The sequence below is a fragment of the Hyperolius riggenbachi genome, chromosome 10 (genome assembly GCF_040937935.1).
Source record: "Hyperolius riggenbachi isolate aHypRig1 chromosome 10, aHypRig1.pri, whole genome shotgun sequence".
Classification (NCBI taxonomy): Eukaryota; Metazoa; Chordata; class Amphibia; order Anura; family Hyperoliidae; genus Hyperolius; species Hyperolius riggenbachi.
The window spans coordinates 233,384,274-233,406,414 of NC_090655.1; the positions used below are offsets into that span (position 1 = coordinate 233,384,274).

General features: G+C 46.3%; 1 protein-coding gene across 1 annotated transcript; it reads left to right on the forward strand.

Moving 5' to 3' along the window:
- The first annotated feature begins 9,300 nt into the window (after nucleotides 1-9,300).
- Nucleotides 9,301-21,335, forward strand: LOC137534786 (zinc finger protein 79-like). Its single transcript, XM_068256437.1, has 3 exons — nucleotides 9,301-9,352; nucleotides 9,901-10,618; nucleotides 19,892-21,335. The coding sequence occupies exons 1-3, from the start codon at nucleotides 9,326-9,328 to the stop codon at nucleotides 20,923-20,925; spliced, it is 1,779 nt and encodes a 592-aa protein (XP_068112538.1). The 5' UTR covers nucleotides 9,301-9,325; the 3' UTR covers nucleotides 20,926-21,335.
- The last annotated feature ends 806 nt before the right edge of the window (nucleotides 21,336-22,141 follow it).

Consider the following 22,141-nt stretch of genomic DNA (forward strand, 5'->3'; position numbering starts at 1 on the left):
AACTCGAATTTGCACGCGGAAACAATAGCGATTTCACAAGAAAATTTGCGTTTGCGCGTGAAACCGTTTAATTGCACTCGAAAATTCGCGATCACGCGCAAACGCGAAAATTTGCACGAAAATGCCCGTGTTAACAGTTAGCACTCTTTTGTGAATCAAGCCCATGGTGTATATAATCTATATATGAATGAAATCATGATGGAGAAGGTACTTTTGTATTACGCGTCCAGCAGAGCGGCTGATGTAACTGAGCCTGTTACCGGGGCTCACCGCAGCTGAGCGGCAGACTGCGGAAGGACGGCATGAGACTTAGACGTGTTTATGGGGCGGGAGAAAGCCCCGGGTAAATATCAGAGTTTTAGTATTGTTCGTCTCTTTAAAGTCCTTCGACAGGAAGTTGCAAGGTCTCCTGGGATTTGACCTCGAAAAAATGCAATCTCCTTGCTTTTTTTGTATGCGATTTTCTAATGCAGTCACTGCGATTGCAAGTTTCTAAAATCGCATCATACTACTGTGTACAATTCATCACAATTTTCATTATTTTTAAAAAGGCTTTGCAACTGAAAAAAAATGCATGATGTTATAAGAACACAGCACAACGCAGTCTGTTTGTACAGGCCCTGATGCACTAATCCTTAATGTGCACTGACAGCACATGTAAGGCTGGGTTCACATAGGACATAGCATGAAACGCTGCGTATTATGTCATGTTGTAAGTTAATGTTGTGTGCGGTGTATGTGCGTTTGTGGTGTGTTTGCAATGCGTTTTCCATGTGTTTTAATGCGTTTGCATATACAAATAGCATATGCGTTTTGTATGCGTTTTGTATGCGTTTTCCATGCATTTTTAGATTTCCATTCATGCAAATCACTTGGAAGACAGCAGGAAACCAAAATACAGCAAAAAAAAATATTTTGGGGAAAAAACCCATGAAAAACGCATACCATTGCGTTCCTATTGACTTTCATTTTGTGCGTTTTGTGGGTACACATTACACAAAGGGAGTCAAGAAGCCGCTACTGCCACACATCTAACCGAGCCTTTTTGAGCACGCCAGATTGATGTCAGTCTGAACGTAAATCGATCGGGCTTCCAAAGTGCAGTATTAGTCTCTGGCATATTCAGGCCGGTTTCACTCTGAATGTTGGCGGAAGCCTGGCGGCCACACTGCCGACAGCATTCTTCGGGGATTACTGCGTTAGTACGCGGTAACTCCTATCTGGCAGCCGGCAAAGCAGGAAATGACACTCACTTTCTATGGCCGAAGCAAATCCATCCCATGTATTTTTAATATACACTTTTTATGGTTAAAAGTTTTGGAATAATACATTTTGATACGCTTTTGGAAATTGATACGTGTTTTTTGCTTAATGGGAGTGTATGTCCCACCATCTAGTTCTGCCACTGCCACAATTTTGATGAAAAAATGAATTGCTCATTAAAATGCTTGATAAAGCGCTTACACAAAATCGCCCAATGCTCAGAAAACTCCGGGAATTGCTTAAAAAAATTGCGCACAAAAACCCTCAGCGCTTGTGTTTGTGATTGCGATTTATTATGTGAACATAGCCTAATTTGGGTGCCGTCAAAAGACAGAGCCCAAATTACTATAAAAACAGTGTAAGGCCTGGAACCCACAAGCAGCACTTTTCGAAGCCTTTTCTAAGGGCTTGTGATTCGAAAAAGCTCTTGCTAATGTAATTCTATGGGTGTGATCCCACTTGAGGAATGTGATTTTTTTTTAAATCTCCCATAGTATTGCATTAGCAAGAGCTTTACAAATCACTGGCGCTTAAAAAAGCGCTGCTAGTGGGTCCCAGGCGCCAGCTGTAGCTGGCAGCCAAATTATGTCTTTCCCCCTGGGTCCATGGTGGCCTGGAAGGGGAATAGTAATTAATGCCGCCGGGACTGGTTTGCCTGCCTATACCCTGTGCAGCATTAAAGGGAACCCGAAGTGAGAGGAATACGGAGGTTGCCTTGTTCTGCCCCAACACTTGATATAATCTAGTCTGGAAATGTGGATCTTCATGGTTGAAGGACAGTTTAGTTGCCTCTAACTTCAGTGCAGTGGCAGTGGATGGATCACTGGTGCACAGTGCACACCGAGCTGGCTGTAATGACTGCCTGTGGGAGGTGGCTAATGTTCAGATCATACTGCATCACCCAGGCTGTCATTACAGCTGGCTCAGTGTGCGACTAATAGGAGTGACCAAGGGAGAACCTCTAGACACCAGAGATTATTGGATAGGGGAAGGAAGAGGCCACTACTAGACCCCAGATATCACTGTATGGGGGAGGGGGAACCTCTAGATGCCAGAGATTACTGGATGGGGGGAGGGGGAACATCTAGACACCACGGATTACTGGATAGGGGAGCGAGGAACCGCCAGACACCAGGAATCACTAGATGGGGGAGGGGGAACCACTAGACACATGGGGCTTGATTCACTATGCGGTGCTAACCTACTTAGCACTAGAGATGTCGCAAACCTCCGATTTTCGGTTCGCGAACCGGGTTCGCGAACTTCCGCAGAAGGTTCGGTTCGCGGAAAAATTCGCGAACCGCAATAGACTTCAATGGGGAGGCGAACTTTGAAAAATAGAAAAAATTATGCTGGCCACAAAAGTGATGGAAAAGATGTTTCAAGGGGTCTAACACCTGGAGGGGGGCATGGCAGAGTGGGATACATGCCAAAAGTCCCGGTGAAAAATCTGGATGTGACGCAAAGCAGCGTTTTAAGGGCAGAAATCACATTGAATGCTAAATTGCAGGCCTAACGTGCTTTCAAACATCTTGCATGTGTATACATCAAACAGGGAGTGTAATTAGAGTACTGCTTCACACTGACACACCAAACTCACTGTGTAACGCACCGCAAACAGCTGTTTGTGTAGTGACGGCCATGCTGGACTACTGCGCAACATGGCGTGATTGCTCTTCCTCACTCAGTGATGTCAGGTAATGTGTGACTTCCTTCTCAACTTTCCATGGCATTGTTAAAAAGCTTACGTTTTGTTTTTAATTTACATTTTCTACTTGCTGTGTACTTGTTCAGTACTGCTACAATGAGAATCCTGTGGAGGCGGGCAAGTCTGCCATTGTGACCCCGGGTAATGGCCGGGGAATGAGAGGTTTGAATCCGGTGTGGAGCCTGAGCAACGGCTACCACTACACACTCAAGGAGGGCAGCGGGCAGGCATGCACGCCCGCCCGCCCCGAGGTAGTGACCAAAAATAACAATACAGGAGGAGGACTTTTGAGGCCCTGCTGTGTATTTGAAATGAATGTACTTTAAATCCTTTAACGTGAACCAGTTATGGCGGGCAAAGATGACACCACATTCCTTTCACGAGAATCATATGGAGGCGGGCAAGTCTGTCATTTGTGACCCCGGGTAATGGCCGGGGAATGAGGGATGGAATCCGGTGTGGAGCCTGAGAAACGGCTACCACCACACATCCAAGGAGGGCAGCAGGTAGGCATGCACGCCCGCCCCGAGGTAGTGACCAAAAATAACAATACAGGAGGCGGACTTTCGAGGCCCTGCTGTGTATTTGAAATGAATGTACTTTAAATCCTTTAACGAGAACCAGTTATGGCGGGCAAAGATGACACCACATTCCTTTCACGAGAATCATATGGAGGCGGGCAAGTCTGTCATTTGTGACCCCGGGTAATGGCCGGGAAATGAGGGATGGAATCCGGTGTGGAGCCTGAGAAACGGCTACCACTACACATCCAAGGAGGGCAGCAGGTAGGCATGCACGCCCGCCCCGAGGTAGTGATCAAAAATAACAATACAGGAGGCGGACTTTCGAGGCCCTGCTGTGTATTTGAAATGAATTAACTTTAAATCCTTTAACGGGAATCCGTTATGGAGGGCAAGTCTGCCATTGTCACCGCGGGGAATGAAGGTTGGATTGCGGCCCGAAGTGGGAGCCTGCTGAGACCCATGCTGTAGCTGCCCTGACCGTGCTTTGCAGACCAGGCATCTGTGGTCAGATGGACCCTTGAGCCAGCGGAAGACAAACCAAGTCGAAAGCATTTGCCAAAAATGTTTTACGGAGGGCAAGTTTTTTTGCCCTTTTTTTAAATTTTTTGAAAATGATAGATGGTTGTATTTTTAAATTGTTTGAAAGTTTAGATGGTTGTATTTTTAAATTGTTTGAAAGTTTAGATGGTTGTATTTTTAAATTGTTTAAAAGTGTATCCATTCTTCCTCCCCCCCAGCCACGAACAATACCATGGGAACGTGGAGCAGCAGAAGCCCCCTGTGACGGCTGCCACGGTTGTTCTCCGCTGCTTGTCTTTTGAGGGGTGCTTCTTTTCCTCAGGTGTTCTTGCCATAGCTGTTTGTGCCTTCTCTCCAGGTGCCTTCGTAAAGCACTTGTCCCTACGTGACAGTTGGCCTTTCAATTTTTGCTGGCAGAGACAACAGATGGCTTTGCTCCGATCTGAGACACACACGTGAAAAAATTTCCAAACCGCTGAGGCCCCCTGGGGTGATGGCGCTACGGTGGCATCAGCAGTAGCTGACGTTGAAGGGCATGTGTGCTCCCTGGCCATAGCTGGCGATACATGGCACCGGACACTGCCCCCAGCTGTTTCTGAGGACGAGCTCCCTCTGCTTCTATCATGGAGTCGTCTCCTCCTACTCCTCTCTGACTCCTCCTCTGAACTGTCCCCCTGGTCATCTCCTCTACCGGGAACATATGTGGTATCCGTATAATCGTCATCATAATCCTCCTGGCCAGCTGCGCTTTCCTCAGACACCTCCTCAAGTGCACCAACTTCAGGTGGTCCACCATCATCCCCATCCACACACGTTACGTCCATACTATCGCCACCTAACTCAGACGTATGAGGTGGTGTACCTGCGCCTTCTTGTTGTTGTTGCAGTAGTGGCTGGGAATCAGTGATTTCACCACCACCACCAAATAACTCCTGCGAAGTGTCAAATGCAGCGGATGTGGTGCTTGTTGTAGCGCTGGTGGCTGCGGGAGATGAGGTGTTCTGTGTTAAATACTCAATCACCTCCTCACGATTTTGGGAAGTGATGGCACGTGCCTTCTTCTGAGCACTGTATTTTGGGGCAGGTCCGCATGAAATCACAGCAACACCACCTCGCACAGCCACAGACCTGCCGGTGCCTGGTGGCCTTCCTCTGGGTCTGCCTCTACCTCTTCTTCTACCTGGTTTGTCCATTTTGTCCATCTCGGGGGTATGCTAGCTATATGCAGTGAGGTGGGTTCTCACTCAACACAACAGGTAGTTAGATGCAGTGAGCTGGGTTCACTCAACAGTAAAGGTACTTAAGATGCAGTGAGGTGGGTTCTCACTCAACACAACAGGTAGTTAGATGCAGTGAGGTGGCCAGGTAGGTTCACACTCAACACAACAGGTAATTAGATGCAGTGAGCTGGGTTCACTCAACACAAGGCTAGGTATATGCAGTGATGAGGTGGGTTAAGTAAACACAACAGGTACTGGGTAGTTAGATGCAGTGAGCTGGGTTCACTCAACAGTAAAGGTACTTAAGATGCAGTGAGGTGGGTTCTCACTCAACACAACAGGTAGTTAGATGCAGTGAGGTGGCCAGGTGGGTTCACACTCAACACAACAGGTAGTTAGATGCAGTGAGCTGGGTTCACTCAACAGTAAAGGTACTTAAGATGCAGTGAGGTGGGTTCTCACTCAACACAACAGGTAGTTAGATGCAGTGAGGTGGCCAGGTGGGTTCACACTCAACACAACAGGTAGTTAGATGCAGTGAGCTGGGTTCACTCAACACCACGCTAGGTATATGCAGTGATGATGTGGGTTAAGTAAACACAACAGGTACTGGGTAGTTAGATGCAGTGAGCTGGGTTCACTGAACAGTATACAGTAAAGGTACTTAAGATGCAGTGAGGTGGGTTCTCACTCAACACAACAGGTAGTTAGACTTAGATGCAGTGAGCTGGGTTCACTCAACACAACGCTAGGTATATGCAGTGATGAGGTGGGTTAAGTAAACACAACAGGTACTGGGTAGTTAGATGCAGTGAGCTGGGTTCACTCAACACAAAGCTAGGTATATGCAGTGATGAGGTGGGTTAAGTAAACACAACAGGTACTGGGGTATATGCAGTACTGGGTAGTACAATGTGCAGCTCCCTGTCACACACACAGGCAGTCAGTCACTGAATGTGCTGGGCTGCTGGCAGTGGCACACACACACTATCAATTAGCAAGGCTGTGCATGCAACAAAAGTGTCAGAAAAAAAAAATGTACAGGTTGAGCTCTGAAAAGAGCTGTTGCTGGGTGCTTTAAAAGCAATATTAATCAGTCAGGAACAAGCAAAGCAGCCTAGAACCTAACTAATCTGTCCCTAAGAGAAAAAGTCTGCAGCAGCTGTCCCTTTCCTCTCTCTAGCAGGCACACGAGTGACTGTAATGGCCGCCGGAGGCTGCCTTATATAAGGGGGGGGTGGGGCTCCAGGGCTTACTGTAGCCTGAATGGCTACAATGTGCCTGCTGACTGTGATGCAGAGGGTCAAAGTTGACCCTCATAGTGCATTATGGGGCGAATCGAACTTCCGGAAAAGTTCGCCTGGCGCAGGCGAACGCGAACCCCCAATGTTCCCCTGGAACCGTTCGCCGGCGAACCGTTCGGTACACCTCTACTTAGCACGTCTAAAGTCTTTAGGCGCGCTAACCAGAGTGCTAAGTAGGTTAGCACCGGTTTTCTCAATCACATCGCGCACTAAGTACCGCGCACAAAGTTTTACGCGCGCTAAGTCCTAAAGTTTTGCGCGCGTAAAGTTTTGTGCACGAAAAGCTTGTTTAGACGTGCTAAGGGGTTTTTCACAGGCGTGCTAACAGTTAGCACTGCTTTGTGAATCAAGCCCATGGTGGCATAGTGGATAGCACTCTCACCTTGCAGTGCTGGGTCCTCGGTTTGAATCCCAGCCAGGGCACTATCTGCACGGAGTTTGTATGTTCTCCCCGTGTCTGCGTGGGTTGGGTTACCTCTGGTCACTCCAGTTTTTGTCCACATCCCAAAAACATACATATAAGTTAATTGGCTTCCGCTTTTAGTGGCCCTAGGCTACAGTGGACATACGACTATGCCAGGAGTTAGATGGTGAGCCCCTCTGAGGGACAGTTAGTGACAAGACTGTATATTCTGTAAAAGTGTTGCAAAAGATGTCAACGCTTTATAAATAATAATAATCACTGGATGGGTAGGGGGCAGGCTTGCTCATCACGGACTAATCACAAATAACCGCGGTGGTTACTCGTGATTCAAATTAGCTCTAATTGCTCCAACTGAGCGGGTAGATTCGGCAGGGTTAATTACCCAGAATGCCGCTCTCCACCCAGCATTTCAACGAGCTCACAAGCATCTATTTGGACGCGTTGCAAGCCTCGCTATGGAGCACTTCCTCCTTCAAGCCCTAAGGAGGAAGTGCTCCATAGCGAGGCTTGCAAAGTGTCCATTAGGACGCTTGGGAGCTCGTTGAAACGCTGGACGGAGAGCGGCATTCTGGGTAATTAACCCTGCCGCATCTACCCGCTCAGCAGGAGCAATTAGAGCTAATTTGAATCATGGGTAACCACCGTGGTTACTCGTGATTAGTCCGTGATGAGCAAGCCTGGTAGGGGGAGCTACTAGTTGCCAGGGATCAATGGATGGGAGAGGGAGGCAAACCACTGGATGCCAGGGATCTCTGTTTGGCAGAGGGGAAATCACTAGGTGGCAGGTATCACTGGATGAGGGAGGGAGGGGAGGAAACCACATCACTGGACACCAGGGTGGGAGAGGGAGTGGGGAACCACTAGACATTAGGGCAGGGCGTAAGGGCCTGTTTCCACTACACGTGGATTCTGGATGCAGAAAAACTGACTCCAATGGACCTGTTTCCACTAAACCTGATTTTTCTGATGCAGATTTCCCATAGGCATTCATTGTGGTCGGTTATCTGCATACAGAATCCGCGTCTAGTGGAAACAAGCCCTTACTACAAATCATGGGGCCTGCCAGCAAAACATTAATGCCCAATATTCACTTGCCTCCCCTTGGTGATCCTCACCACCTTGCAAGGGCCATAAAACAATTGTGGCCATTAGAGAGGGCCCAAGCGGTTCGCCGGTGGACAGTATCTGGTGAATTTCCGCTGTTTGCGCTCTCCGCGAACATATGGCGTTGGCGTGTTCGACCCGCCCCCTATACATTATCATGGAGCCAAACTTTGACCCCTTACCTCACAGTCAGCAGACACATGGCAGCCAATCAATCAGCTAGCACCTGCTTAACAGGAAGTAGAGCGTGTATCAGCAGCTATGCAGACGGAGATCAGCGGCAAGTGAGCAGCGGTGAGTGGAACAAGCAGGTGGGTGAGGTGAGTTACTAATACAGGCTTCCCTGCGCTAACTCTGCATAAAGGGGGGAGCACAGAGGGAAGCCCCAGGGAGAAGTAAGGATCCCCTCCAGCAGCTGTGTCCCAGCTCCGCCGTGGCTCCCCCCTCCATCATGGCGCCCCCCCCCCAGTGCAGTGGCACACCCCTAGAAACAGGGCTGCAGCAACTGTGCTGGCTGGCTCAGCTGTGACTCCTCCCTTACGTCCCTTGCCCCTCATAAGTAGCTAGAGGTGCCCCTTAGTATTAGGCAGCTATAGGTACCCTCAATATTATGAAGCTAGAGGTGCCCCCAAGTATTATGCAGCTAAGAGAACCTCAGTATTAAGTAGCTAGAGGTTCCCCTGACTGAAGGGAGATCTCGTCAGTGGAATGCTGAGAGCAGGGTAAGTAACACCTCATTTGCACTCTCATCCGGACTCTGCACAGGGAAGGAGGGAGAGAGGAGCTTAGGGAGAAGAGTGGGCCATCTTTCCATCAGCAGGCGCCTGTAGACACGTGCCTACAGTGCCTTATGGTAAATCCGGCCCTGACTGTAGGGGAGGTAAGGGGCCACTAGACACCAGAGAACTGTGAGGGAGGACCATTAGACAGCAGGGAAATGTGTAGGGGATAGGGCCACTAGATAACAGGGAACCATATATGGTAAGAGAAGGGGTGCACCACATATAAAATTGGGGTGTGGCAAAAGGTGTGGCAGGAGCATGTCCCAGTGTTCCTTTTTCCTATCTCCAAAAGATGGGATGTACACAGTATGCTTCACTCTGTCCTCTGATCTGAGCTGAATAGGTTAAATATAAGAGGCTGCAGTTTTACTCGTCACCACAAGATGGAGACGTCATCTCTTCCGTCTGGAACGCAGATGCAGGAATTGATGAAACGCACAGACCTCCTGTTCCGGGTGAGAGGTGAGGTGGTAGAAAATGAAGAGGAGACAATCGCTGGAGGAGGTAATACATTGTAACAGAACCTTCTCCATTCTGCTGCCTGCCAATAAAACAACCTCACCGACCATGTCTCCAAAACTGAGACTTCAGGCAGTATACTATATAGGAGTATACTATAACTAAAATTATAATGATTGACATTACTGCATGTTCCCCACTGCTGTTTCTGTGCTGATATGTAAGTGCTGCCTCCATGACACCCTTTCCCCATAAGAGGGCTGACCACTCTGCATATTTGTTTACCTCCTAATGAAACGCAGGGTGATAAACCCACCTTTTATTAATGTTACCTTTTTTAATTAATATATCTTACTGGGCGCCTTCACTTGCGTTATTGCCTTATAGTTGCAGCCCTGCCAGGGGTCCATGCATAGTTATTATTATTATTATTATGATCATTCCATAGTACAACCCATGCTTCCATCCCACATCTGGTTGGTGTTGGATTGATCTCCTCACCTGCCTTTACATTAGCTGCCTTAGTTGAAACCTGTGTTCTCAGCAAAAGTGGATTTTTGCTTCCTCTTACAGGATTTTTTTTTAATCAATAGATGAAGGAGGGTGACATGATGGGGACAATTAAAGAGGAAGACGATACATATGTGAGGAGTAATCGGCAGTCTACAATGGAGGGCTACATGATAAGAACAATTAAAGAGGAAGACGAGATGTACATGAGGAGTGATCAGCAGTCTATGGAGGATGGTGACATGATGAGGACAGTAAAGAAAGAAGAGGAGACATATGTGATAAGTGATCAGCAGTCTATGGTGGATGGTGACATGATGAGGACAGTAAAGAAAGAAGAAGAGACATATGTGATGGGTGATCAGCATTCTGTGGAGGAGGGTGAGATGATGAGGACAGTAAAGAAAGAAGAAGAAGAGACATATGTGATGAGTGATCAGCAGTCTATGGAGGAGAGTTACATAGTGAGGATAGTAAAGAAAGAAGAAGAGACATATGTGATGAGCGATCAGCATTCTGTGGAGGATGGTGACATGATGAGGATAGTAAAGAAAGAAGAAGAGACATATGTGATAAGTGATCAGCAGTCTGTGGAGGAGGGTGACATCATGATGAGGACAATTAAAGAGGAAGAAGAAGAAACATATGTGAGGAATTATCTGCCATCTACAGAGGAGGGTGACATGATGGGCACATTTAAAGAAAAAGAAGAGAAATATGTGAGGTGGGATCAGTCAACTACAGACAAGATTAAAACCATTAAAATTAAGGAAGAAGATATTCATACAGAGATCATTACAGGTGGGTAATCATTTACATACTGGAGAAAGTAAATAAGGGGAGTGAATGGATCAGAGAAGAGGATTGAACGGGAGGGTGATAAGGGATTCTGATAAGACCCTGTTGTAAAACATAGAGACTTTAATTGGTTTTCCCCAAAATTGACTTAACCTCCTGGGGATACAATTATATCGCCCAGGAGGTGGCGCAGCACTATTTTTTACATTTTTTTATTTTTTAAATCATGTAGCGAGCCCAGGGCTCGCTACATGATAGCCGCTGTGCAGCGGCATCCCCCCACCCCCTCCGATCGCCTCCGGCAATCAAAGCAAACAGGAAATCCCGTTCAGAACGGGATTTCCTGTTTGGCTTCCCCTGTCGCCATGGCGACGATCGGGATGACGTCATCGATGTCAACGCCGTCGTGACGTCAGAGGGAGTCCCAATCCACCCCTCAGCGCTGCCTGGCACTGATTGGCCAGGCTGCGCACGGGGTCTTGGGGGGGGGGAGCGGCGCGGCACGGCGGGTAGCGGCAAATCAGCGCAGAGCGGCGGCGATCGGTATATACATGCAGCTAGCAAAGTGCTAGCTGCGTGCAACAAAAAAAAAATTATGCAAATCGGCCCACCAGGGCCTGAGAAATCCTCTGTGGCGGCTTACCCTGAGCTCAGCTCGGGATTATCCCCCAGAGGGTTAAAGGACAACGATCAAAGCTGAAGATTTTGGCAGAAGTCCTGAAAAAGAGAAGAGGGACTTGGGAATGATAAGTAGTTGTAAGCATTTTTTTTATGTGTCCCCTTTCCCTAAACTGCACCATTTGAATGCAGCAGAGACCATCTGTCATAGGGAACACCTGTTATGTCTTGAATCTGTAACCGTAATCAGTGCACACTGTTCTGTAACCGTAATCAGTGCACACTGTGTCTGAATGGCTGGAAAGCTTTTGTGTAGTTTGTGGGCATATTTGAATATATTCTGTGTGCACGCAGTCTCTGTGGATGGGATTTCCACAGGCTGCACTGAGGATATACAACATATATATGCACTGGTGCAATAAATCCTCCCACCCGTCCCAGCATAGCGTATGCTGTTTACTGTTTCTGTGCTACAGCAGACAGCCAAGATTTTTTTTCCGCAAGCACACAAACACTGCAGAGAGGGAGCATCTCTTGGCTCCTCACCAGGGCCAGATTTAAGCCAAGGGCACCACAGGATCAAGGACGGGTGGGCAGCAAGCTGTACTAGGGGGAAGTCTCATCTGGCTATCAATACTGGAGGGAGGAGGGTCATCTGGCTTCTTATACTAAGGGGAATGGGGATCATCAGGATACCTGTTCTGGAGGGAAGAGGGGGGGGGGGGGTCATCAGTGTATGTACAATGGAGGAAGGGGGGGGAGGGTCAACAGGTTACCGATACTGGAGATAGGGGGAAAGGTCATCTGGCTATCTATTCTGAAGGGACAGCTGCTGACAGTGGCCTTGGGCGGTAAAGAGTACAAATCCGGCCCTGCTCCTTGCACTTATGTTGCCACTGTCACGCTGCTTTAGTCAGCTGGAGGGAGGGAGGGGAACTCTTCAGACTCACTACGCATATTACACATAAAGGCCATCACTTATGACGGATGGTCTCTTCTACATTCCCTACACCTCTGATATGGGACACCCTTTGATCAGTGCAGTTCAGGGGCACATGAAAAAACAAGTAGCTTATGACTATTTATCATTTCCAAGTCTCTCCACTCTATTACAGGGCTTTTGCCAAAATCCTCATCTTTGAGAGTTGTCCTTTAAGATTATGGCTATGGTAGATTGTGAGCTCCTCTGAACACATTAGTGACATGATTATGTACTCTGTAATGTGCTGCAGAAGATGTCAGTGCTATATAAATACAGGATAATATCATGGTAGGACCTTTGACTATGTTAAGAATTCAATTGTGAGCTCCTTTGAGCATAGTCAGTGACATGACTATGTGTTACTGTCAGGCTAGTAGATACCAGATTGCGTTGGGGGTCCGTTGATTCTTCCACTTGCGAACAAGGTTTTGCCCAGATGCGGAGTCTAAGTGACCACGGGTGTTCACCAAAAATGACCCAAGGGGAACGGTCTGGACTTAGCAGCCTAGTGCCCACCAGGTCGCAAACTGGGATCGCATTACTAGTGGTTGAGAGAACGGATACCACAGTGTGAAGAAGCCTTAATGGTCAAAGTAAAATCCGGGGTCAGTGGCAGGCAGAATAGTCAAGGTACAATCCGGGGTCAGTAGCAGGCAGTCAAGAGTAATCCAGTAAACAGTGCAGGTATCAGGGCAGGCAGCAATCAGGCAAGAGTAATCCAGTAGATAGTCCAGGTATCAGGGCAGGCAGCAATCAGGCAGGAGTAATCCAGTAGACAGTCCAGGTATCAGGGCAGGCAGCAATCAGGCAAGAGTAATCCAGTAGACAATCCAGGTATCAGGGCAGGCAACAATCAGACAGGTTCCGAGAACAGGCCGAGTCAGCATGAGGGGCAGCAGATCAAGAATCGTCAGGCAAACCAGGTCAGTAACAGGGAAACAGATCAAAGGCAGGATTGGCCAGAGGCACCGGAAGGATTGGGCGTACCCACTAGCTGTCTGAACGAACAGCACTGAGCTGTAGCTGAAGGAGGCCTTTTATACCTAATTTTGGCACCAAGCCTTTTGCGCCTGCGCTGACACATGCACGTTCATATACATCAGTCCTCGTGCATGCGTATAAGCCTACGCGCCTGCGCGCAACGAACATCACGCATGCGCGTGCAAAGTCCGACTCCGCTACGCACAGACGTGCACTCCCCCCTTGCCATAGTCAACAAACCACAGCCAGCAGTGCGCGCGCGCATGGAGAGGACGGGACGCCAGGACAACAGGGACACGTGAGTATTACACTATGTACTTAGTAAAGTGCTGCAGAAGATCTATGCATAATAATATGGCAGAGACAGCAGATGGACATCAGAGACAGCATGTGATGAACACTACGGAAAGTCGTGCATAATCGCCAACGATTTTCGTATGGTCTGGCAGAGCTACTGTCATTTTCATTTTTAAAAGTACCAGAAAGTTTATTTTTTCCTTCCTCCCCTCAGCATGCACTGAATAGGAAACATTTCACATGGAGGTGTTACTGGCATATGGCTTGGTCATTCAGAGCTATGCAGATCAAATAACCTTCCTCCCAAAACTTCCCTCCAAAAGCAAAGTTAGAACAATGCAAAAAATGTATTCATAATTTCAGATGGGGTTATCACAGACAGAAAACAAATATACAAGCTGGTTTCTAAAAATCAGGATAATAACTTGTTCAACTTATAGCATTATAGCTGTTATGGAAACCGAGGTATTCAGCGTTGGCTGGCCATACATGGTAACCTATTGATTTTTAGCGTCGTTTGATTAAGCATTGGCCACAGGTTACAAATCTGCCCTCGGATTCGCTGTGGGCCAATCCAGACAGAAATGGCGAAGGTTATTTATGAACAGTGTCATTTTTGCCTGTAAAAAGTTTTTCCTACCTTACTCACCTGGGGCTGTACACACCCAGTTTTTAGGGAAGGATATCCCACAAAAGTCAAATTCTATAAAAGTCTGGCCACTCAACAACCATTTTGTCTTCCAAAATTTCATCGACAAAGAACTTTCTCTAGGCATGCGTTATTGAGAGGTCCAAACGTATGCTTTGTTTCAAGGACTCTGATATCAATTCCTGCATTTAAAATGGACTTAATTTGATTCACTACCCCAAGGACTGCTCAGCTAAGCAAACCTTCCCAGTTGCTCCCTTTTATTTTATGCTTTGTGTTATATGTTAATTAGTATACAGTATGTAAATGTGTGTAGTGCATTTTTTGTTATTAAGACATTTAAAAATTGTTTTAATGGTTATGACCTGTTCCTGAACATACAAAATCGTACTTGCTCCTCCGAAAGCGTTACTTTGTGTTCTATAGTATTTTGTATCTACCACCCGTATGCTTGAATCTGGCACAGATAGTCAGATCTGGCGATGATACCTGCATACAACTAAAGGTCCGTACACACGCCGGACTTTAGGCAACGACGGGTCCGTCGTTGCCTCCCGCTGGGTGGGCGTGCCAGCGACAGTCCGGCGTGTGTACGCTCTGTCGTCAGACTGATACGGCTGTTTCTGAGCGATCCGCCCGGCGGATCGCTCAGAAACAGCCGTATCAGTCTGACGACAGAGCGTACACACGCCGGACTGTCGCTGGCACGCCCACCCAGCGGGAGGCAACGACGGACCCGTCGTTGCCTAAAGTCCGGCGTGTGTACGGACCTTAAGGGTTACGTTACAGTGTTCTCAGTGCAATGCTCTGTGATTAGCACATGGTGGCAAACTTATGAAATTGTATGTGTGTGGTGAATTCTTTGGAGTCAGAACGCTCCTCTCGGCTAGTCAGTTCATAGATTGCGAATCCACATATGGGCTTCTGTGCGTAAAGTGACAGCAAGCCCAAGTTTCTGACTCTGAACGGTTAACCCAATCATGGATCGACCCTTGTGGTCCTTGACACTGCAGATTATGACTGTGGTATGGATTAATTATGAGCTCATATGAGGAGAGTTAATCACACACTATTATTTATTGTATTTATCAAGCGCCAACATATTATGCAGCGCTGGACATTAGTTAAGGTTACAGAAAATATTTAGGAGTGACATACAGCAATAGGACAATACAGGAATACATGTAAACTAGGTCACGCAACACACTATGGGTACAATGAGGTTAGAGAGGCACCCTGGTGTTATAAAATCGCTTAAAATCAGTTTTAAAAATGAAAGGAAATTGAGGTAGCTTACCTCAGTAACGAAAAATCCTTGTATTGACAAAAGATTTTATTAGCAGTAGCCCAGAGGCTCCCTATGCTGAACTTTCAAATTAGTTTGGCACTGTCATTGGCCTGAGGAAGCGGGCTCAGACCTGTGAAACGCGTTGCCTGGGCTACTGCTAATAAAATCTTTTGTCAATACAAGGATTTTTCGTTACTGAGGTAAGCTACCTCAATTTCCTTTCGTTTTTAAACTGATTTTAAGCGATTTTATAACACCAGAGAGCCTCTTTTACCTCATTATGCATTCCATACCCCCACACTGTCCCAGGTGGAGACAGGACACACGTGGTTTGACCACGGCGGAAGCCTGTCCCCTTTCTTCTTCAAGGAGAGCGATCACTTCCAGGTACACAGTGACCACCCCAAGTGGAGTCGGGTTTATTGTCTCCACCTGCTTCCTGTGGTTGGTTGCCCCCTGCAACCCACCTTTGTGAGTAGCATTGCACTATTTTTCATTATCACATTTGATTTCAACATATTGCACTATTGGGCTCCGGTTTTTGTCTCCTGTGCTTTTCTTCTAGAGGGTGCCCAGACACCCACACCCCACCCCACTATGGGTAAAAGGTAATGCTTTATCAGTCACTGGTACGGATGATCAATGAGAAGCAAATACTTCCGAAGTTATGCAAATTTTTATGTAAATATATTCAGCTTAACCATTTAAGCCTTCTGGACGTTGAGGCTACGTCCAGAAGGCCATGTGCACTCCCGCGACCGATCGCACGCGCGCTCCTGGCCGCGGTTTGTTAGTCCAGGGATCAATGAATCGGGACATGGTGCCCGATCATTGACCCCTTTCCCTAGCAGAAAAAGCGACGGCTTCTCTCGGAAGCCTCGCTCTTTCTGCCTCTCACGTACCCCCTACGTCCCTCTAAGTGTACATGTTACGCTTAGAGTGCTAATAAAAATCTTTTGTAATAAATTACAGAGATTTCGTCATTGAGCTAAGATACCTCATAACACTTACTGTTTTAAGCTGTTTTTAAACGCTTTTATCATACTAGGGCGCCTCTTTCCTCCGTTGTACTAAGTATACTCCCGAACAGAATCTGTTCGAGGGGAGGTGACATACCACCAGTGGGGTCCCCACAGTGGTTGTTTCAACCTTTTTTCTACTAAGAGAGCGACCATCCTTCCGGTCCTGGCTAGGACCACCCCGAGTGGAGTCGGGTTTATTGTCTCAACCTGCTTCCTGTGGTTGGTTGCCCCTAGCAACCTTCCTTTGTGAGTAGTGCTTTCATTTACTTACTTACTTATATTGTGGTTTTTAACATATTGCACTACTGGGCTCCCGTTTTCTGTCTCCTGTGTCTTTTCCCATATGGTGCTGTATCACCCCCACCATTATTGCGTAATGTAAACAAACTCATGGCTGCCATCTTGTGGCCAATTAGTAAAATTACATCTACATGTAAAAAAAATAAATAAATAAACACATATTTACATTAAAAAAAATACTATTTACATTCCACCCTCCCAAAAATATCCAAATAAACTGTTTAATAAAAAAAAAAATTACAATAAAAAAAGAAAACATAAATATTTACTTAAGGGTCTAAACTTTTTAAATATGCATGTAAAGATAAAATATTTTTAATTTTTTTTTATTATTACAAGCTTGTAAATAGTGATGGTTGCAAAACGGAAAAAAATGCACTTTTATTTCCAAATAAAACATTGTTGCCATACATTGTGACATGATTTAAATGGTGTAATACCCAGGACTATTAGGCAAATACAATACGTGGGTTTTAACCATCTTAGCGGTATGGACGAGCTCAGCTCGTCCATCACCGCCGATGGCTGCCGCTCAGGCCCTGCTGGGCCGATTTTGTTCAAATAAAGAGCAGCACACGCAGCCGGCACTTTGCCAGCCGCGTGTGCTGCCCGATCGCCGCCGCTCTGCAGCGATTCGCCGCGAGCAGCGGCGAAAGAGGGTCCCCCCAGCCGCCTGAGCCCAGCGTAGCCGGAACAAAAAGTTCCGGCCAGCGCTAAGGGCTGGATCGGAGGCGGCTGACGTCAGGACGTCTGCTGACGTCCATGACGTCACTCCGCTCGTCGCTATGGCGACGATCTAAGCAAAACAAGGAAGGCCGCTCATTGCGGCCTTCCTTGTTTATTCTGGGCGCCGGAGGCGATCGGAAGAACGCCTCCGGAGCGCCCTCTACTGGGCTTTCATGCAGCCAACTTTCAGTTGGCTGCATGAAATAGTTTTTTTTTTATTTAAAAAAAACCCTCCCGCAGCCGCCCTGGCGATCTTAATAGAACGCCAGGGTGGTTAATTATGGAGCCATGTATTATTTCAAAGCTATAATGATTTGTAGGTCCGACACAGTATCTTGAATCTGATTCTGGACTGGATAGGAAGCCAGTGGAGGGATTCACAGAGGGGAGCTGCCATGGTGGAGTGATGGGAGGAGTGGATAATTCTGGCTGCCGCATTCATGATGGTCTGCAGTGGGACAATTCGTGTCATAGGGAGACCAGACAGAAGTGCATTGCAGTAGTCAAGGCGGGAAATTATGAGGGCATGGATGAGGAGTTTGGTGGTGACAGAGGTCAAGAAAGGGCAGATCTTGCAGATAGGGTGCAGATTTTGCACACTAGGGGGTTCTCAGCCGAGGTGCCTGGTCGGGTCCGCATTTGCCAAGAATCTAGTGTGTGCACAGCAACCCTCCTCGATGTGTTGGCAGTCAAGCACAGGCCTAGGACATTGTTCTCCTACTTTTCTAGCCCTCTATATCATGTTTGGTCTTGATTTTATCCTGATGTATAATGTTTTGGTTTGTGGCTTTGGAAACCTTGGCTTATGTATTTACACAGGCTAATTGTCATTTAGGGAAACATGTTGCACACCTAAAACACCCCTCTCACACGTACCGATTGGGTGAGGAAGCTCTTTATTATCCTGTTGAGGTGAAAAGGGAGCTACTAGTAGCACTGGAAGGCAGGCTATCATGAGTCACTTTATGAGGGCCCTTACAACACCAAATAAGAATTCATATAATACAACCACTTAAATGTGTTAAAAACAAGGTGAGCCCTAACTAAATGCATACTTGAACTGAAATGTGACTTAATGAGGTAAACTTGTACCTTTAGTACCAAACTTACTGAGAGCTTGTTCACACTGCGAGCGTTTTCATCTTTTTTTCGCCTGTGTGCGGACTGCATAGACAATGAATGTCTATGAGAAGGTTCATATCAGCGCAGGTCCTGCACTGTGAGGCTAGCAAAGTGGAGCGTGTACCATTTTTTTAGGTGTTTCCACTTCAATGGAAAGTATAGGAGAAACGCAAAACACTCAAAAATAGTTTTGTGCAGTGATTACATTCGCATTTTTAAGAATAAGTACATTGTATTTATTCTTTTCCGGGTCAAAGAGCTCACTTCCTGACTTGTGCCAGGGATTGAATTACAAAACCGCTCGGAAAAACGCTTAGAAAACCGCTAAGCACAAAAACAAATCGCCCACCCAAGTGCCGGGAATCGAAACCGACGCCTAAAAAAAAAGCCCAACCTGGATGGACATGCGAACGGAACGCAATGTGAACAAGGCCTGAGAGCTTGCTGTGTTCCCTATTTATTTATTTTTTCCATTTCAGTGATATAAACGTAGGAAGATATAGTTCTAGCTCTACTAAGAAATTGTCTGAAGTCCATTTTTTGCATTCCTGTACAGCAAGTGTAAAACAAAAACAAACTAGAGTTGTTCTCTATGTAAATGAGCTAATAAAACTGCTTGTCAAATTTAGCCTGATTAGAAAATAGAAAGCAAAATGCAGTTATCTGACTGAGGAAATAATGCTGATAAGGTTTTAGTGCTGGGAAGTTTAGAGGGTCATTACGTCTGCTTATTTTGCAGCTGCATGACGCAGATTTTACAACAGGCTGTCATGGCTGCTGTTTAGAATTCAGCCTTAAAAATTGAAGCCCTAAAGCTGCACATAAAATGCACATGAAACTCTGTTCTACATTACTAATGTTCTGTTTGCCATTAGTGCCACACATACAATGAATTATCAAATAAGTTTATTTTCCCTTCAGGTTTGCTTCAATAAACCAATGCTTTATCCCTGCAGTCAGGAGAAGTTGAACTGCAGTGGTAGCTCTCCTGAAAACTAATTAGAAGCTAAAACACTTCTATTTGGCTGAACAAACACTGTTGATAACAGGATAGTGCTGAAAAGTTCCTGTGCTTCCCTTCTCTGCCTGCACACCTACCCAGTAATTGTCCCCTTTCCCATCTCTGCAGCACTCCCTGCAAGTTATTCCATACTTTGCCTGCACAGTCCCTCGGCACTGATCTAATCCCCTTCTCTACAGTTACCAGCACACAATACTACTGTTTTGCTTTATTAAAGGGAACAAGGATGTCACACTCTAACAGAAAATGATAATGTCTCTGTTTTTGCAGTACGCAGTCCTGGCATCAAGAACCCTTCAGAGACTCATCTAAATTCTCTGCAGTCCAAATTTGACGATTGTATCCTCCGAAATTCTGCAGGAGGAAACGCTGCTGTTCCAAATATTTCCCCTGGATCCTCCCATCCCTCTCATTCTGAGGAGCTCCATCCTGGGGGGGCTCATGCTGAAAGCCTGTTGGGGCCAAAATTTCCCTGCCCTGAGTGTGGGAAATGCCTTCGCTTCAAATCAGCCCTCATCAGACATCTGAGAAGTCACACAGGGGAGAGGCCATGTTTGTGCCTAGAGTGTGGGAAGAGGTTTGGAAACAAATCATACCTGGTGGTACATCAGAGAACTCACACCAATGAGAAGCCATATTTGTGCTCAGAGTGTGGGAAATGCTTTGGACAAAAATCCCAACTTGCCTCACATCAGAGGTTCCACACAGGCGTAAGACCATACTCTTGTTCTAAGTGTGAGAAATGTTTTGTACATAAAACGCATCTTGCAACTCATCAGAGAGTTCACAGCAGCGAGCGTCTATATTCCTGTCCTGAGTGTGGGAAATGCTTCAGATACAAATCAGATGTTGTTGTACACCAGAGAGCTCATACTGGTGAGAAACCTTACTCGTGTTCTGAGTGTGATAAATCTTTTGCATATAAGGTTAGCCTTGAAAAACATAAGTTGTCTCACACAGGTGAAAAGCCATACTCCTGTCCCGAATGTGAGAAATGTTTTCGGCAAAAACCACATCTTTCTCTTCATCAAAGATCTCACACAGGTGAAAAGCCGTATTCATGTTCTGAGTGTGGGAAATGTTTTGCGCACAAATCACAACTTGTCCGACATCAGAAATATCACACGGGGGAGAGGCCATATTCGTGTCCTGTGTGTGAGAAATGCTTTGTACAGAAATCTCATCTTGATGCCCATCGGAAATTGCACACAGGGCAGAAGTATTCCTGTTCTGAGTGTGGGAAATATTTTGGTAAGAATTCAGAACTAGCCATGCATCAGAGATCTCACACCGGCGAGATGTAATCATGTCCTGAATGTGAAATGTGTTACTGCTAAATTAATAAATCTCTCCATATAGGAAAGAACTGGCACAGGTGAGCTGCTCTATGTGTGTTATGGGTGTGGGAAATGGTTTACATTTAAATTCAACTGTATCATTCCTTAAACTTTTTATTCAAGGAAGAAACTGTAGTCGTGTACTGAGTGCGATAAAAGTTTAGAATTCAGAAACTTTCCATACATAGAAAACTCACACAGGATGAGGAGTTGCATTGCTGTTCAGAGTGTGGGAAATTATTTGAATAGCATCTTTCCACACTATCCAAGATTAGAATAAAGGCTAGTTCACAGTGCTCAGCTGAGTGGCAGAATAACTCTGCACGTCAGCTCACTACTCTTACAATTCTGTGGGGTTGATTCAATATAACAAATAGTGTGCCTTATGAGAGTTTGCATGCCTTATCAGAGTAGCATAGCAAGCGCTACTAACTTATGCTTGCTAATTGGCAATGACGAGAGCTCTACTCGTCCAGCCCTGAGCCCCTGCGGGTCCAGTCACTTTAAAGAACATTATCCCCGCACTTTGATTGGCCCAATAGGCTGCCTGTCAAGTGACAGGCAGCCTATTGGGCCAATCAAAGTGCAGGGATAATGTCCTTTAAAGTGAATAGACCAGCAAGGGCTCAGTGCCGGATGAGTGCAGCTTTCGTCATTGTCAATTAGCAGGCATAAGTTCATAGCACTTGCTATGCTACTCTGATAAGGCATGTTAACTCTGATAAGGCACGCTATTTGTTGTAGTGAATCAACTCCTATGTGTCTGTTCACAGTACTGCGTTGTTGTGTTGTTCTGCTAGTCTATGTCCAGTCTTCAATGCAGTTCACAATCATAATGCATGCACTATGCAATGGACTACTGTGAATCCAGCCTTAGGCCACATTCACAGTGAGTGCCAACGCGTGTTGCGTTGCTACACAATGCAGCTAAAACGCAACGCAAAGTAGCAAGTAATGTGGTTGTGGTGGCATGCGACGTAACGGAGGCATAAGAATCAAAATGGCATCATAGGTGTGCGACGTTAGTGTCGCACATTTGAGAGTATAAATCCTCACCTTTTTCAACAGATGTGCGTGTGTGCAATGGCTATAACTTAGTGCGACGCAGTGCAGAAATTCAAACATGCAAGTGTTACCATAGACTAACATTGAACACGTCAATGCATAATTTGCATAAAAGCAG

Excerpts from the sequence above, each read along its gene's own strand:
- LOC137534786 (XM_068256437.1), top strand. The coding sequence starts at position 9,326 with ATGAAGAGGAGACAATCGCTGGAGGAG. Across the intron at positions 9,353-9,900 it reads GGAGACAATCGCTGGAGGAG|ATGAAGGAGGGTGACATGAT; the intron begins GTAATACATTGT and ends TTTAATCAATAG. Across the intron at positions 10,619-19,891 it reads TCATACAGAGATCATTACAG|TACGCAGTCCTGGCATCAAG; the intron begins GTGGGTAATCAT and ends CTGTTTTTGCAG.